Genomic DNA, 18,756 nt, shown 5'->3' with positions numbered 1-18,756 from the left:
AGAAGCATCTGTAAGTTATTTTGTTGCTGCTTTTATCTTAAGGTTAAAGGTCAGAACGCTGAGCTCTTGTGGAAGTCGAGAAATGCCATCCCATAATGAGATGGAGAAAAGAAAAGATGATTTCTATCGGCTCTGTAGGCAGCATTCAAACAACAAAGAGCTCATATGAATCAAGGCTGTTTCAAAGATTTTAATTTGATCACAACTATAAACTGCTTTCAGTTTTTGACATTAAAGCTTGAGAAGTTTGAATATGTGGTTTATGAGGACATCATTCACAAGGATAATTCATGTCTCCTCATAAACCAAATGACATTTTAATAAAAAAAAAAAAAGATTTTTAGTGAAGCTGATAGTTTATAGTTGTGCAATGTTGTATAGCTCAGTGGTACAACATTGTGTTAATAGTGCAAAAGGTCATGGATTTGAAGATGCAAACTAATAAAAATTGTGTACCTTGTAATGCACTGTAAGTTGTTTGGATGTAAGTGTCTCCCAGATGCATAAAAGTGAAATGTACTCAACCCAGTCTCACGGAGTTGCGTAAAAATAGCACAAAGTGTGAAAATCGTGCAATACATGCATATGATATGCCAGTCCTTCTCATTCACTTAAACGACGCATCTTTTGTTGTTGTTTTATTTATTGGTTTCTCAATTTTTTTTTGTTATTTTTTACCATTTTCACTTGGGTTTAGGGTTATATAAAAATGACATCCTAACCCAAACCCCAATTCTTACCCCAACTTCAAGCGACCATGACTTAAATATAGACAAAAACATTGAGAAACCTGTATATTAAATAACCTCCTTAAGCAAATCTGGAGTCTAACCCTAAACCCAAGAGAAAATTGAGAAACCAATAAATAAAACAACAAAAAAGATGTGCCGTTTAAGTGAATGGGAAGGACTGGCGTATCATATGCATGCCAAATTGGAATTTCACGTATGTATTGCACCGTTTTCACACTTCGTGCTATTTATAAGCATCTACATGAGACTGGGTAGCATTTATTAGCTATAAGTACACAAAAAAATAATGTTGCCACTACTTAATTGAGTAGTAGTTAAGTTAAAATGCTAAATAATTGATCTATTTAAAAACAAATAAAGTTGTAAAAAATGTAATTGAGTTTACCGGAAATAATAATGTTGATAATTAGGTTAACTTAATATTGTGTTTAACTTTAACTTAATTATATGTGTTTGTTTGATTAAAACATTAAGTTGTAGTAACTTAATGCATTTTTAGCTTGATAACTTTTCAAATTCAAGCTTCACCTTAATTTAATTTAACCTTATCCCATTTTGCCAAAAATGCTAAGACTAGTTGTCTTCTGCAAAGTGTTGTTAAATAAAAAGGTAAGAATATTGTTTAGAAGTTTTGTGTAAATTAGTGACCACAATTTATTGAAATTTCAAGTAATGTAGAAAAACAAGTTAGAACAACCTAATTTCTGTTAGTATTCAACTCGTTTTAACACAATTTAGGGTACATCCAACTCAATATAGTTTGTTGTTTGAACTTAATTTCAGAAGAAGTTGTCTTAACTCATTTTTTTTTTGAGTGTATGAAAAGCATTAAATATATAGAATATCCCCATAAACCACATAAGTCAACGTGTGTGTCTGTGTGTGTTAGAAACACTTTACAACAACAATGTAACACATCAGACAAAATGTAATAAAACTTTAGCTTTTTACTTTAGTTCAGGTGAGCAAAATATTTACATAAAGTTACCACATTCACTCTAATACAAAATAGAAAAGGGTCATTCATTCCAAACAGTAGGTAAATTATATATGAAACATACTTGTTATTTAGATCAAACACCCCAATACAATGAGAACATCTTCACCAATCATCTTCTGAGTTTGATGAAGATGTTCTCCTGAGAAAGCCAAAGACTCCCAATATTCAACTGAAAGTACCATAATCAAGAGGAAAGTGAAGGAACTCATTTGCCTGATGTTTGTAGTGCATACATGAGAAATGAAATGAAAAGTTTGCCTGTCATTATTTATTGATACTCATGTCGTTCTAAACCCATGCATGCTATTATTGTTTTCCACTGAAGTAACAGAAGTCTAATTCATACAAAAACTGTTCATCATCACCACATGTTAGGATCCAAAAAGACCAAATAAACACAAGTATCAGTAACGCAGCAGTCTTCTGAGGTTTCATGTGAGGAGCTGATGATAAATGGTTGGTCTCTTTATACACTAATAATCTTCCTCTGCTGAAATAATGTTAAGCCTGTAGCAATGACCTTATTTTTAAACAAACCCAGATGCAAATGTGTATTTTTCTACTTAGGAAGATTATTAGTAAATCGTGGCTTTAAGTCACACACAAAGCTATAATACGACCTCAGATGATTTGGGATGTAGTTAAGTTAAGATACAAGATGTAGTCTTGTCAGGTTTAAAACGACACCGAGAATAAATAATGACCTTTTGATTTATTCCTTTAAACAATAATAAATATATCCTGCCCATCTTTCCTTTACCTTTAATGATCTATTCTTAACAAGCCTGTTTGTATGGGGTTAAAGTGTGAATACACAGCCCCACCCAGCAGATAATGTCTGTTTCTGTCGATTCGACTCATAATAGTGAATGTACAGACAAACATCAGAATGTGCTGGATTTGAATCTGCATCATCAGCTGAGATCTCTCATGCCCTTATTGAATTTAAATCTGTACAAGTTCATTCAGTAGCAATCCCAAATACCCATCAGCCATGTTCAAACAGTTCGGCCTTGAACGGTCTTTGGTGACAAAATCAAGGACTTGTTTGTCTCCAGAACCTTCTGGAAAGTTAAGTATGAGAGAGCTCGTCTCCCTCGTGGTGATCTGACGACAAGAACTTTACCGTCCATTCACAGTCCAGGGCTACTTCACAGACAACAGCAAATTTATCTGCATGGAAGAAGATAGGATTTTAATAATCAAATGATGGATCCTGATTGGTCAACACAGCATTTTAGGCATGCATAACAGTAAGAGGGTGTACAAAGCAGTTAAACGTGACTGTGGGAACTTGCAAGCGTTTTTTTTTCAGCTAAACCCTTTGGTTGCTATGATACGTCTGCTTTGTTTATCAGTCGTTAAACGATGCACCGGTTGGTTGTTGTAATATTTGCCCCGCCCCTCATCCACTGTGATTAGACGGCAGAGTGAAAAGTGACATTGACGAGCTGGGCGTTTTACCCAAAGCTGAAATTTTTTTTACTTTCGGCGCCCAGCGTGGGAAAAACGCAGAGGGACGGTGTTCAGCTCAGACAAAACCCACCACACATATGAGGTACCTTTATTTTGATATGTCCATCTACGCATTTTCACCAAAGCGCACATTTTTATTTATTTCGATGTGCTAGTGTCAGCAAGTGCATGCAATGCGGAAACAAAGCGGTGATATCACAAAAACACAGCGAAAGTGGCAGAAGATGTTCATCAGACATCAAGGGTTGGGAATTATTTTGTGTTTGGAATATAGATTGGAGAAACAGATTGGCAGAAAACCTTTTTCAGCAGAAGCTGAAACACTAAAGACTTTGACTGTTGCCCTTATAACCTTGATTTTATGTGACATTTTTTCCTTATCATTATTATTTTTTTTTCTTATAAAAAAAGTGTATTTTTTCTTTTGTTCGTTGTTGTAAATGTCCTAATTGGGACCGAGATTGTGCCTTTTTTATAGAGTTTAATTAAACGTTCATGTTATATACTTTGGTTGCATTCATGAGTTATTAACTCTTTCCCCACCATTGATGAATTATCTCGTCAATTGAGAGAAAACATTTCCCTGCCAATAATGCTTTCCTGATGAGTTTTTACTGTAATATGTAATTCCACTATTATCCACTGGATTTATACAATTTATCAACTCAATTTATAAAAACATTTAAAATTCTGTGTATGTTTTGATAATCGATCTGAACTCCAACCAAATTCCTTTACAAAAATGCAATTATTTCAGCTTTTTGCTCAAAACTTGGTATTTTTGAAGAAACCTACCCATATTTGAGAGCTGATAAAAAGAGAAGAAATGAAGATAGGATGAAACGTTTTTTTTTTTTTTTTGGTTTTGTTTGTTTGTTTGAAAGCAGAGGGTCTGTTCTTTCATTTGTATGTTTATATATTTATAGAAGAACTTTTTCCTGAAGGCATTTTGTGAAACTTTTGTGAAAATCACAAACAATGCAGGCGGGAAACTTTTTTTTAAAGGCTGGCGGGAAACGAGTTAAAAATGTAACTGCTTAACATGGGCACGTAATATTCAAGTATTCTGCCCTACAAAGCCAATGCGCAGTAACTACGAATTTGGTTAAAATTAAGTTATGGTTAAAATTTGCTTTTTTGTTTTCTGTTGTGTCTGGTGACAAAGTCTCCTAGTTCAATTTTGTCCCATTTCAGAGAAACGTGTGTGCCAAAATTGCTGTAACATGTTTGGCTGGCTGGTGTAAAAAACTTTAAGGGCATTTTTCTCAATTTCTGTGTTTGCGTAGTTACTGCACTTAGTCTTTGTAGGGCAGTACTGATGAATGAATAGAATCAAATCAAATCACAATTGCATCAAAGAAATTTGCAAGTTTGATGTATCTGCAAATATTTCATCGCTGGCGGACATGATTGATACTGTATCTGATCCAATACGCAAAATTGTCTGATTTACACCCCTAGTGTATATATAAATTGCTATTATCTCAGCTCACATGCCAAGAACTAGATTTTTGACCTTCTGTTCAGTCTTGAACTATATGAATTTGCTCCAATAAGTTGTGTCAGCAAAACCAAAAAAGCAAAAGGTACCAAAGGAGTGTATATTATAACTACAAAGAGTCAATACTGGTGTGCACCTGTTCCATTGACGGGCATGCGATGATCTGCAGGTCTTCACCGCTGTACTCCTCCTGCAGTAACGCATGCAGTCGCTGAAACACCTGCTGGATGTTGTTCTGAAACATGATGGAATAGATGAGATCGAATCGAAATGATGATTACAAAAGAACAGAAATTAAACAAAAAGATTTGATTACTCACCCTGACCGGTTTAAAGAGGATAAACTCTGTGTCTTTATTGGCCAGATATAAAGACATACTTTGTAACGTAATGGGCAGCTTGTTCTTCAATATCCGATACGTTGCCATCACAATGTCATTAATTTTGGCTAAAAGAAAAAACAGCTATTAATAAGTGAAGAAATATTAAAACTACATGAGGTGGAAATGAATTTGCTGCTTCACAAAATAAAACTGAGCGAGCATATTATCTGAACACATGACTACTGTACATCTGAAGCAGTCAATCTCTGTTTTAATACAATTAAACAGCTCATTCCAGTTCATTATAACATCATTAATAGTTGATGAAAGATTTAGTTTAGGACTCACCAGGCTGAGCCCACGGCTGCTGGGAGAGATTGTATGTTGGTCCACCTTGAACGGCCATCGTCTTCAGAGCATCCACCTTAAACCAGAGAGATTTTTATACAAGATATTTAAATAATAATTACGGCTGTCAAAATTAACGCGTTAACGTAAATTCATTTTAACAACAATAATTTCATTAACGTGCGATTAAGGCATCGCACCATTTCTGTTTGACCCCTGGACTAGCACGTTCTTGGATAAATTGAGACGCAGCCTTAGACAGTTAATAGTCATCAAACGCTACAGCTTTTAAATACAAATGGGAAGCGTTTTTAAATGGGTTAATGTTGATTTGTGTTTTATGTGATGTGAGTGTTTACATCATTGTTATTGTCTTGGTTTTTTTTTGTGATTGTGATTGTGAAGCACTTTGGGAAACACGAGTTTTGTTAAATTGTGCTATATAAATAAATAAAACTAAACATATAAACAAAACACACATCTAAAATGATCCTTATTTGTATGTTTTCTGAGGGTTCTGTCCTAAATGCTTAACTAATACAAAAGATGCGTGTCCATCCACTTGCGCGACTCAGATTTTGGTTTTAAAACATGCAGGAATTAGAAAATAAAGTGCAGGACTTGCTTGATGTTAAAAGTAATTATTAAGAGAAATAAAATTCGCGACCTGAATGATGTTTAAAGAGTTATTAAGAGCGACAAGACTTGAAAACGATCTTCTTTGTGCTGACTGACACATCTGAAGCATGCACACAGGCACGCAACCCTAATATATACACAAAGAAATACCGTTTTAAAAATATCTGTTTTCACGCAGATATAATCTGTTATGTCTGTTAATGTTTGATTAACTGTTGGGGATCTGATGTGTAATATTATATTAGATCCTTGCGTTACAGTAGATCTTAAAGCTGTCTGTCTCAATGTCAATCAAACAATAAAAGAAAGAAAAATTTTGAACATATATAGATATTGTTTTTGACTGTGTGTGGGCCAAATCTATTAGTTTACAGTTTGATGACTCTCTCACTAATAATAATAAACATACATTTGCAAAAAGCATCCATATTTGTTCATGCCCATGTTGATTAGAGTACCGTGGTAAAAACTGTGTTAAAGATAAAAATGTGCAATTAAGTTGCGATTAATCATAAGTTAACTCATGACAATCATGCGATTATTCTAGATTAAATATTAGAATGGATTGACAGTCCTAATAATAATGCTACAGAAAACATATTACACTCTTATTTGCATAACGTAATGACCTGTCAATCAATTTAATTCTGTAATTGTGATAATCTCACAAATCATATGTAGCTTACACATTAACAAGCATTTTTTTAATTAGTGTGTGTAGTTTGCGTATTTGATAACTGACAGGGTTTACTTGTCACATACACACACATTTCACTTTATTAGTGAGGTCATTATACTGACTTCCATTGATTTTATATCAGACTAAGGATAGTTCTATTCCCTAAACCTATCCATGACATTAGATTTAAAGATGTCTGTCAAATAAAATAAATATATCAAAACCATTTCAATTATTTAATTGTATACATTAATGCAATCTCTGACAGCTTGCATGTTTCTGATGTCAAATAGCTTTGAATCCTTGACACAGAGCTACCGAGCTGAGCAAACAGAAGCAAATCTATCCTCACCAGCTTCAAAGTAAACGTGTTTAACTCATAATGCTGTTTCACCTTGGTAAGAAACTCTTCCAGGTTGCCAACAAACATGTGCGTCTGCTGCTGGATGAACTGCTCGCAGCCGGACTTCAGGTGTCGATCTACATCCTTCTTTGAATCGATGTAATGCTCTTTTATCTCTGGCGTTCCCTGAGGTGAGAGCATTAGCACATAATGAATCATTAACTGACTAATGAATCATTTATTATGAATCAAGTGTGAGAATCTTTGAAGAGAAGATAAACTCTATCGAATAAATAAATAAAGCTCAAATGACCTCTAGTAAAAACTCAAGGATGGCGTTATGGCTGTTGAGCCGGAAGAAATTGGGCACAGTCCTGGGGTTGAAAATCTTAAAAGCAGCATCTGGGAATAAAGCAAAAAAGAAAATGTTATTCTGCCCTCTGGTGTTACATCAGTGATATTATTATACATTAGATTTTATACATTTCTACAAAAAACTATTGCGAAATGACCTGATGTTATGCAACAAAAATGTTACTCCAAAAAAAAGTTATTCCAAAAACCATGCCAACAAGTGTGTTCGATTTCCTACGCCACCAAACATACAGATGACATCAAAATACAGCAAGAGCGACTCGAAAGCATAACTTTTTTGTGATATGTGTGAAATTTTGACTGCACTTTCAATTCGCTATTTCAATATGTGCAATTTAAATCATGTAATGGAAACATATTAACGTCACACTTCTGCTTCAGAGGCGATTTTCAATAAATATCTTATGTATTTGCTTGATCATATTTTTATGCTTCAAAAATGATCACCCACACAGCAGTTAAACAGTAAAGTGTCGATCTCACGCACCTCGGGTCTTCTTTAAATCCAGAGAAATCTCTTTGATGGCGAAGTCAGCGTGGAAAGGCGCAATCTGTTCTCGCATGATAAGCAGATGTTTGATAAGAAAGAGCTGCCCGTCAATGTGAGTCTGTGGAGGAACACAAACGCCTGTTTAACATTTTTCAACAGATTATCTTCTTCTAAAGATGATGCAGAGATTATAATGACATCTGTAGGCAATATCCTGATCTGACCTCACACTAAAACTTTTAGATTGTGTTTAAAACTAAATTTTGATCAAATGTTTGGAAAATATCATAAAACACAGTTACCATTGGACACAAGGTACCAAAAGAGAACACAATCTGTACTTATGCCTAAACATATATGTTATAAATAAATGTAATTGAATGTTAATGCTAGGGTTTAAACCAAGGGTGTCCAATCTGGCCCACATGATGATTTATTAGTAAATATTAAATACACAATACAGTCACGTGTGTCTAGTTTAAATAGGAGACCGTTTCAAAGGGGGAGCTTAGACGGACATCACGCGGTCCTCCCAAACTGGTCCTTTACATGGGCATGGCTCCACGTGGCAGTGGTTAGTCAGGACTGGTGATGGTGGTCAAAGAAATGTAAGGAAGCACGATTTAAAAGCATAATGCCTGTGTTTTATGACTTTAAACTGTAATACTTTACAAATCTAGCATTTTCTTTGCTAAATGCAAATATATTTCAAAGAAAAGTTCATGATTTATGAATGATTTTGCCATTTTTTGGCAATACAGAGAGAATGAGATATAAACATGAGGGCTTTTCAACCCAAGACCAGTGTGTTTTTACAGATGTAAAGGAGGACTTGTGAAATAGTCTTGCAAATTAATTTTTAGCTTGTTTAGTTAATATTAACACAATTATCAGCACACTTAGCTTTGAACAAGTTATCCGGCCCTCACATGATGATGTTATTTACCATCTGGACCTCTACCTATAACAAGTTTTACACCCATGGTTTAAACTGTACGTCAGTGTGTACAACATCAGAAGAAACAAATTCATTCATTTATTCATTTGAATAATGTTGAATTCATTAACAGATGTGAAAGTTCACGATATTACAGGCATTTTAGTTACTGACTTACAGCCTTCTTATTGCCATTAAAGTGAAATTACTGACCATAAACATAAGACATTGATAAAAAAGGTCATTTACAAGAAATCATGTCAGATGCACAAAGAGGGTTTTTCATCTCTTGATTTCATAATTATGCTTTCATTTGTTTCTCTATCTAGTTTTTACTCTATATGTGATGTGTATGTAATGTAAACTTGACTTTACCTTGTTCTTCTGGATGACATCTGAAGCTTTGATGAGGGATTGGATGCAGGCTGACAGAGCTTCTTGTGATAAACCCTGAAACACCGCCCTCTACAGGACACACATCAGAAAGACAAACTTCACCCTCATGTATTCATCTATCACTGGTTTCTCTTATTTATAAAATGACAAATCAATACAATGTTCAGTACAATATCTTGGCCACTCACTTCCATATAGTGAAAGTGTTGACTAACTCAACTAAACAGCATATTTAATATTAAACTTGGTTCTTGTGAAAGATATAGCGGAAGATTTTCTTTTTCCGGGTGGATCATCAAGATTATTGGTCATCCCAGTTGTCAATCATTCGGATGATATGTTTATGTAAGGCCGTCGTATGTGCTCGTCCCTAGGTTCGCTTCCTGCACATGCGCACTTTCAGGTGTATATGTATGGTGGTCATTGAAGCTCACGTTCTCACCGTGTTTTTTCAAAATGTCTGAGGGTCGCAAGGGAAAAAGTGTTTACAAATTGTATAACAAGAAGAGAAAGAAACAAGACCAGAGTGTTTTTGGGAGAATATTTCAAACAGGTTGTGCTTTCCACTGATACCTCAGTCACGAAGTTTCTTCTCGACAGGTAAAGTTTGTCATGCTATTTGAAGAAATCCATTTAAAATCACTGCTAATAAAAATTGACGTAAGCAATGATAAGCGATGCTAGCCCTAGTACAAGTCACGAACCGTGCAGACACGGTAAACATCTCAATATATGAGCCATGCCGGCAAGGCAGCAACTTATAAACAAAGAGAAGAACTAGGCTCGTGCATATGTTTAATAGGCACTCCTTCTCAGGAACAGGTACAGTGTTGCACATTTTTTATTCGGGAAAATCTTCCGCTAAACCTTTAAGTACTGAATATATTTGATGGATGTTAAATATTAATCTAGTGTTACTGGGAAATTCTAGTTAGATAGATAATGCTTAGCTGTTTGTCATTTATTAACAGTGATGATGGTGATATACTTACATCTATACATCGGTAGAGTTTGGACAGACACACTAGAGTTCTTCTCACAGTTGGATACCACATCCCATGCAGGTCTGCTGGTGAAACTGTGCTCTGTAATCGAGGATCTACACACAACAAACACACAATGAGACTCAACAACTCTCTACAGCAACAACTACTCGTCTTCAAGGGCCAGATTTAAAAAAATGTAAATATATTGTGGGCCAAACTTTACACCTAGTTTTTACCTTGTACATATGTTTTACTTTTACCTGTTATATATTATTATATATGTTATAACTTGTGTTGTTTTTGTTACTTTTTTTATAGGTCATATATTAAAACTTGCAATTAAGCACACATCTTGAATCCAGTATTTTGCCTTTTAATTACTGAAAACTCACACTTTCTTTTTTCATATTTTAATAAACAATTGCAGATAATATTGCAAGAGCTAAATGTTAATAGTTCAACTATGAACATTGCACAAAAGTGCAAGTGTCAATAATCAACACATGTATTTTGTTTAGCATAGTTCCGAAATAATTTTATAAATTATTCATTTCAAGTATTCACAACATATAGCCAGTCTTCTCCTAATGACTATGAATGCATTTTATGTTTTCTTTTCTAATATTTTAAAGATGTATAGCCTAAACCGCCTTTCCATTGTACAACACATTCGGACTCGACTGTCAGAGTTCGCCCCCTAGTGGCAGTCGTAATGAAATTTCAGTTTAATCGTAAATCCGCATCAACATAGGAGAGAGAAGCTAATTTCATCGCTTGAGCCTTTAATCTACTAATATATTTATACTTAATCATTTACTTATCAGTAATCAATCGTTTTAAAGGATTTAAGTGTTACTGATATACAAAAAAATGATTAATAATTTTTACCTTGCACAGTGTTTTGATTGGAACACACTGAAATACATCACTTCCTGTCAGCGTGTCACATGCGCTGTTGTAGTCGCACAAGTTTATTTTTTTAAACATTAAAAAGTTCAAATTGGATCTGATAATTACACACCCGCAGATGGTTGGCACACCACGAAGCCCCTTTCCAACTCTCCTTCTGGTTTATCAGCTGCCACGCTGATTATAAATCAGACAAGGATGACCGGCGGGCCAGATAAAGATAATTGTAGGGCCGCATTTGGCCTGCGGGCCGCCAGTTGACTAGCCCTGCTCTATAGTGTCTCATACACACACACACACACACACACACACATATATCTATACACACCAGAGCTGAGCAGCTTTTTATTTTCCGAGTCCTCCAGCTGAACATCAGAAAAAGAGCTGTTGGATATTAACTTCATCTGTTCCTCTTTAAGGCTCTGAGCGATTTTCTACAACAAAACAAACATCTGCGGTCATCACCTTCAGCGTACAAACTCAACAATCATGTATTACATAAAAAAGTCTTTACACAATCCTCTGGACCTCCATTATTAAAGGCACACTGTATACGATCACAGATAATAAGAGTCTTGTTTAAACGTATTTCATGCCTATGTAGTTTCAATTTTTAATTCTCTAATCAGTACATAATTGTTTTTTTTAAATCATCTCTCCTTAAACATTCAGTCAAATGATCATCTCTGACTCCGCCCACCTCCATCATCTCCAGTTTGTCAGGGTAAGCCAGATCTCCCGGTGCAGGGTTGTATCCGGTGATGTCTGTCTGTATGTAGATGTGCGTCCTGTAGACCAGGCGCTCCTGAACGTCCTCCAGCATCTGTTTCAATACTGCATCAAACGCTGCGAGTTGGACCACTAAAACACACCAACCAATCACAAGCCATGATTAATATCTGTCTGATGCAGATGAAAGTGAATGAGTAAATATTAAAATGTTGCATAGATTTGAATAACTACAGTAAAGAGTCAAGGCCCAAAAGTAGTACCACAGCTCCTTACCGAAAATATCACAGTACAGATTTTCCTAAACCGTCTTGAATGTGTGTTTATTTTTAAGGGATAAATGATTTTTTGTATTAAAAGGAATTTAGTACCGTTGTTCTGAACATGATCCTCCAGCATCTCGTTCTTCAGGATACTGCAGAGTTCAGACAACGTCTCCAGATGAACCACGTGGATGATCAAAGGTCTTAAAACATCATATAGGGACAAACCGAGTTTCTCCAGAAGTTCACTGAAATAAATGAATATCATTAATTCACAATATAACCATAACATTTATAAACGTTTATTATAACACCACAAATAGATTGAATTTGAATAGTACTGACTCCAGTTTGGATGTGGGTTTGGAGAAGAACTCGTTGTAAAGCTGATGCTCATCTTGACACACATGAACCATGAAGGCACATCCACTGCGAACCTGTTAGAAGTTTACTGGTTAGCTAAACGTGTGAAATGACTTCAGCTGAGTAATACATTCAGACTGATTCAAACAGGATTTAAAGAGGACATTTCACAATACTTTTTTAGGTTGTTAAATAAATCTTTGGTGTCCCCAGAGTACATATGTGAAGTTTTAGCTCAAAATACCCCACAGATAATTTATTATAACATGTTAAAATTGACCCTTTGTAGGTGTGAGCAAAATGTGCCATTTTTGGGTGTGTCCTTTAACATGCAAATGAGCTGATCTCTGCACTAAATCAGTGCTGGGATTGGATAGTTCAGATTAAGGGGCGGTATTATTATAATAAGATCCCCTTCTGACATCACAAGGGGAGACAAATTTCCATGACTTATTTTTCACATGCTTGCCGATAATGGCTTACCAAAACTAAGTTACTGGGTTGATCTTTTTAACATTTTCTAGGTCGATAGAAGCACTGTGGACCCAATTATAGCACTTAAACATGGAATGGAATGTCCCCTTTAATCAAATGAACTGGTTTGTGAGAGGTACATGTCCATGAATCTGGTCTTGCTGTGTGTTTACTGCAACATTAAAGGCCACAGAAACATGAATTGTATATTCACGGTCTTGCTGACAACAGAAATTCAGCGCACATCTCAGCTATAAACTCATTTCTGGTGGAGGATATGTGTGTCAGTATTTTAATCTGTCCCCTGCAGACACTGAAAAAAGGAACTCAACATTATGAAACTCATTTGGATTTTATATGGGTTTTAATTCTCACTAAAGAAGTGAGAAGATAAGACATGTAATGTCATCCCAAGTAACATGCATAGAAGTGTTGTTCAAAGACATAGTTTCACTGGTATAGCCTTTCATTAGCATCCCAAAAGGTCACAGGTTTGATTTCAGGGAACACACATACTGCTAAACGTAGGGGAGAGCGGGGCACAAAGGAATGATTTTCGTCTATGGCTCTATCATTAAAAAAAGTAAGTTGATGAATTTTTTTTTACACAATCAACACACACATCTCTGCTACAAATGAACACTTAGGGCCCTATCTTGCATCCAGCGCAATTTACTTTGTCAGTGACGCATGTATCATTCGTATTTTGCCCCGGCGCACAGCGGGTTTTTCCCTCCACAGACGCATGTCGGCAAACTAGGGAATGAACTTGCGCTCCCTGGGCGGTTCAGCGCAAAAAAGGATGCGTGTTGCGGCGCAAACCATCCCTGATGCTATTTTGCAGTTTCAAAAAACAATTGCGCCACTGACAGAAAAAAAACTAGTCTAAAGTCAGTGGCGCGTTGCGCGTTGTTCATTATGCTATTTTAAGGGCGCATGCTTGACCACAATGTATAGCGTGCACAACGCGCACACACTTTGCTTATCTAATCTACACAGATGCAACAGCAGACTCTGACTCATAATGATTTTAGATTGATAAGGACTTCCTATTGACCAAATGCCGTAGTACACAGACAAGCTGCGCATGAAACAAAGACTTGCAGCCTTGCGATTCAGAATCGATTTCAGACAGGCATTTTAATGGGACACACGATTAATCGTTACAGCCCTACAATTTAAGAAAAATTTAAACTTAAAACAAGCACAAATATCCACCAATGGGGTGAGAAAAAAATCTTTTTGTTTTCTAAAATACTTAAATTAAGCAAACTTTTCTCACCCCATTGGCAAATAAATGTGCTTGTTTTTGTGTTGAAGCACAAATTCACTTAAATTGTATAGTTTGTGTCTTAAAACAATACTTTATTTTCTTAGGTCATTTTGCTCATAAAGAAAATGCATCGATTTAAGAATTTTTGATATTTATACTGAAAACAAGATAAAAATATTAAGTAAGAAAGTCATTTTTTGCAGTGTGTAACAAACAGAGGGTTTGTTGTAACACCTGCTAGAAAATTTAGTTTAAACATTAATAAATAATTCAATCAAATTCTGTTTATATACTAAAGATGGATATTGTTTATATATCTGCCTATAATAGATAGATATCCACACATTCATCCATCCATCATCCTTCATATAACCACCCTTGTATTATGCAGCAATGCATAGAAATAGATTTTTTGAAAGGGCTGCACAATTAAGACAAAAAAAGATAATAGTGAGTTATTTCCCCTGATATTGTATTAACAGTTATATTTTGATGAATAGTATTTACATTGCTTTCATTTCATTATCATTATATACCTGAGGCTTCATCGTAACACTGTGTGACAACTAACCCCGCTGTGTAAAAATGTGTTCAATCCCAGCTATCAGTTACTATGAGTTGCTTACATGTTTCAAAATGATGTTATGTTTTAGGTAACAATACCCTTACTGCATTGTAAGTTACTTTGGATTAAAGCAAATGCATAAATGTAAATGTATTCTTGCTCTTGGCATCATATGAGCTCCAGGAATGTGTCACATCTCTTGACTGTAACCTAAAGCAGAACCAAACTAAATGAGGCCACAACAACAACACGTTTAACTTCGGGGCTTAGCGACGTTCAACCGGTTCGGTGGCAAAGAGAGCCGAGAACAATGTGCTGCTCACCAATGCGCAGTGGTCTTTGTTGTTCTGAGTGGTCAGGTCTGTGATGGTGGAGTTTATACTGGGACTGAGCAGAACTTCTCGCTGGTCCAGATAACACTGATGAATCTCATCCAACAGCTGCTGGTACCTAAAACACGTCTAATGTTATTATCAATGAAAGAAAGCAGTCTGATGATATGAAGAAGATTCTACGTAACTCACTCAGGAATTCTTCCAGAACGCTCCTCAACCTGCTCGATTAATCTCTGAAAGAAAAGATTCAGAAACAAATGAATCAAAGGAATTAAAAAGAGTCATCTATGGAGTGATATTGTGTAGAAAAAAATCATCAAATCATGAGCGAGGTGCAAATAATGAAAGATTTGTGTGTGTGTGAACTTTATGTTATCACCTACTTTAACTTTAGGTGCCGCGGCTCTGAACTTCACGTAGTAAAGCGTGAAGGCGTTGTCTATGTTTGGAGCACCCATCGGATCCTGCTTGGGTGATATTTAATACATAAACAAAACACAATATACAAAGCATGCAATGTAATAATCATTTATGTGAAACGCACCCTTTTTGTCAGCTGACTGGTGAGATTCTGTAGGGTGTTGACCGTGTGGATCTTTATTAGGTGCATAGCTTTAGACAGGCACTGCTTAAATTTAGTCAGGTAAACCGGATAGTCTTTAAAACTGGGCTGAAAATGACAATGAGAATTGTGAGGACATCTGATGAGCTTTAAATTGACTGAAACAATATAATAAAAATATATTTATATATATATGTGTGTGTGTTTTAGGAGGGCAGAGATTGAAATTATGTGACACATTTTACTTACATGTGATGAAACATATTCAACACATTCGTCTAACTTGGAAAGCATTGGAATGAATCCCTCGCTGTTCACAGATAAGGTCGTGGAGTTTAGTTTCTGCAAAGAGAAAAAAAAAACATTAAGATCTGACAATTCACAGCTGACAAACAAATGTAAAAGAGAAGCAAAACTTTACCGTATTTATATTTTCCAGTTCATTAAAATAGGAAAGTTTTTCTTGGATGCTCTTTGCCAACTCCACCAGCTCTGACTGTAAACAGCAGAAAGACCGAGATAAGAGAGACAGATGAGAATGAAAGAGACAGAATTTAATTAGATTTAATAATGTTATTAAGAGTTCAAAAACTATAAATATAAATAAAATGTTGACAAACATCTGCTTCATTATCTGTATCATGATGATACAATCTGCTGCAATTTTATGCATGACATGTCTTTAGATTTTTAAAAACCAAAGACCAATTAAGCTCTTCATATCTTGTAGTGATAAATAAGCTTCATTAGGTAAATGTGATGTGAAACATGTCATGAGATATGTAATATAATCTACCTGCTCCTTCAGCAGCTGTTCACAAGCCTCGTGTAGGGTTCCTGTTTTAGTGGACACAAAGAGATACTGCTTCTGAAGAGAGTCCAGATGTTCAAGAGCAACGTTTACATCCGTCAAAATAGCATCACACTGCTGCTGGTAGCTATTCAACACATCTCGAGTCTTCCTGTTAGACAGAACACAATTCAAACTATTAGATTTATAACCGCTCGATCATTAAGGCTTTAGAAGACTTAGTGCAGAGAACATGAGGAGCACATTTGTGATGCTTTCACAGTGTGTGTTTCACATACAAAATAACAGCATCGTACAGAGCAAACATCAATATATTATTGTCATCTGGGTATTCTGTGCAATGTGCATAGATGAAACCTGTCAATCATCACAGACACACACCTGTACTTAGCAGCTTCATCTTGATCCATCTGAGCCTGAAGCTTCGAAAACCAGGAGAAAAACTGCCAGACAGATCATTTAGTTATAAGTCACATGTCATTCATCACATACAACTGAACACAACTATGTGTGCTGTGGCACCTGTTGAGCCGTCTCTATCCTCTCATTCTCCAGGTCCAGCATCTGAAACCCATGCAGAAGAATCTCCTCTGTGGATGCTGGAAGAGTCGCAGTAAAAGCTGAGCGCAAGGAGCGAGACGTCAGACTGCAGATGTCCTCGATGGGCAGCTAAGAAAATTATTTACACCATTAATATCATAAATCTCAAGTCATAAGACGAAAGGAAGGAGGTTTGTTGCAATGGATTGATAGTTTAACAGAGTTTGTGAATGAAATTCCAGCATAGTGACTTCAATACAAGTGGCCCTCAGATATATCCATACCCTTTAGCACATTTAAAAATCCATCATGTCAATGCATTAGATATAAAATATAAAAACAAATTATTATTAATTTTATTCCGAGAAAGCACATGCAATTTTTGTCTAGAAGCCTAATCTTGGTCTTGTTTTAAAGAACACAATTTAAAATTTTCACGGAAGTTTCTGGAGGTGAAAATATTCAATAAAAAATTGCTACAGCAGTTTACATTTATTGTAATAAATAAAAAAATAATGCAATAAAGTATATACTGTATACATTAAATTATCACAAAGAATTAGGTTTGGGTTACACTTTTAGTGGTTTACCAACAACAACCACTAGGTGTCAACGATTTGCTACATACTCTTGTCACAAATTAATAAATTACTGTCACTGCAGTTTTATTACTACTGCTAAAATGTTTGAAATATGAATACAAAATTTTTAGACCTTTCCTTTATGATATACAGGTTTTTTGTAATAGATAAAAATTTACCTGTAAAATTAAATATTGAAGTAAACTCAATAAGTAATAAAATGTGTCTCTTAAAATAATTATGTAATAATATACTGTACAAATTATACTAGTTTCTCTGGTAAAACACCTGTCAGGTAAAATTTTGTGAACTTAAGCTGACATTCACAATTTTAACTGTAAAAAACGTTATTAAATACATGTTAAAAGGTTAATTAAACGTAATATGAACAACACAAATAGAAACAGACTTATTTCACAAGAATATATGTAAATATAACTTCATAACATTTTGAAAAGTTGCCATTACTTAAAGTCTCACAAAAGGTTTCACAAAGACATGCTGTGTACCTATCAGCTACAACATCTGTAAAGAGTCTAAAAGTTATAAAAGCTCGTATTTCTTTTTTAAAGAGTTTGTTAACAGAAAGTTGTTGTTGTTCTGTCAAACTTGCTCATTTACATAGCAGCTGATGTCATACGTGGCATAGCAATACATTCACACACTGGGAGATATGATGGATTATATGACGTTATTAATGTACGCAAATGAAGTTTGAAGAGAATTATCGCGCAGTTCACTATAAAGTTAACCATTATTATACATTATAAGTGTGTTTATATAGATGACGTGAGTGTAAATCTGCTGTTAGCTCGGAGGCTACAGCTCTCTTCACTCACCTCAGGCGGAACCGGAGACTCTTCTGCGGCTGCGCGGATCTCGAGGATCGAGTCGGTCTGTTTGTCGGTTAACGGCGCCATGGGCTCGGTCCGGAGGTCCCAGTGAGACAATTTCTCCCGGGTTTCCCTGTCAGTGAACTCTGAGATACACTGATCTGTGGACGACGCCATCATGGCCAACAACATTCGACGTCATCAAAACGGACGCTGCTTCCGGGTTGGGCGGAGTCGAGACGAAGACAACCAATGACGTTACGCTGTATAACT

The 18,756-nt window shown here is 35.6% G+C and overlaps 1 protein-coding gene across 1 annotated transcript; it reads right to left on the bottom strand.

The window, feature by feature from the left end:
- Nucleotides 1-1,679: 1,679 nt before the first annotated feature.
- cog3 (component of oligomeric golgi complex 3) lies at nt 1,680-18,705 on the bottom strand. The gene is made up of 23 exons (XM_065252388.2): nt 18,490-18,705; nt 17,052-17,198; nt 16,911-16,972; nt 16,515-16,680; nt 16,140-16,214; nt 15,968-16,060; nt 15,701-15,826; nt 15,540-15,620; nt 15,346-15,389; nt 15,145-15,271; nt 12,492-12,583; nt 12,255-12,394; nt 11,855-12,015; nt 11,483-11,588; nt 10,252-10,358; nt 9,239-9,328; nt 7,924-8,044; nt 7,375-7,463; nt 7,113-7,247; nt 5,401-5,476; nt 5,050-5,177; nt 4,866-4,964; nt 1,680-2,925 (listed from the first exon to the last, which is right to left on the bottom strand). The coding sequence occupies exons 1-23, from the start codon at nt 18,673-18,675 to the stop codon at nt 2,899-2,901; spliced, it is 2,478 nt and encodes an 825-aa protein (XP_065108460.1). The 5' UTR covers nt 18,676-18,705; the 3' UTR covers nt 1,680-2,898.
- Between the last annotated feature and the right edge of the window lie 51 nt (nt 18,706-18,756).

This window comes from Paramisgurnus dabryanus, chromosome 15 (genome assembly GCF_030506205.2).
Source record: "Paramisgurnus dabryanus chromosome 15, PD_genome_1.1, whole genome shotgun sequence".
Classification (NCBI taxonomy): domain Eukaryota; kingdom Metazoa; phylum Chordata; class Actinopteri; order Cypriniformes; family Cobitidae; genus Paramisgurnus; species Paramisgurnus dabryanus.
Note: the sequence above shows the minus strand (reverse complement) of the source record. Positions and strands in the feature narration are given on the sequence as shown.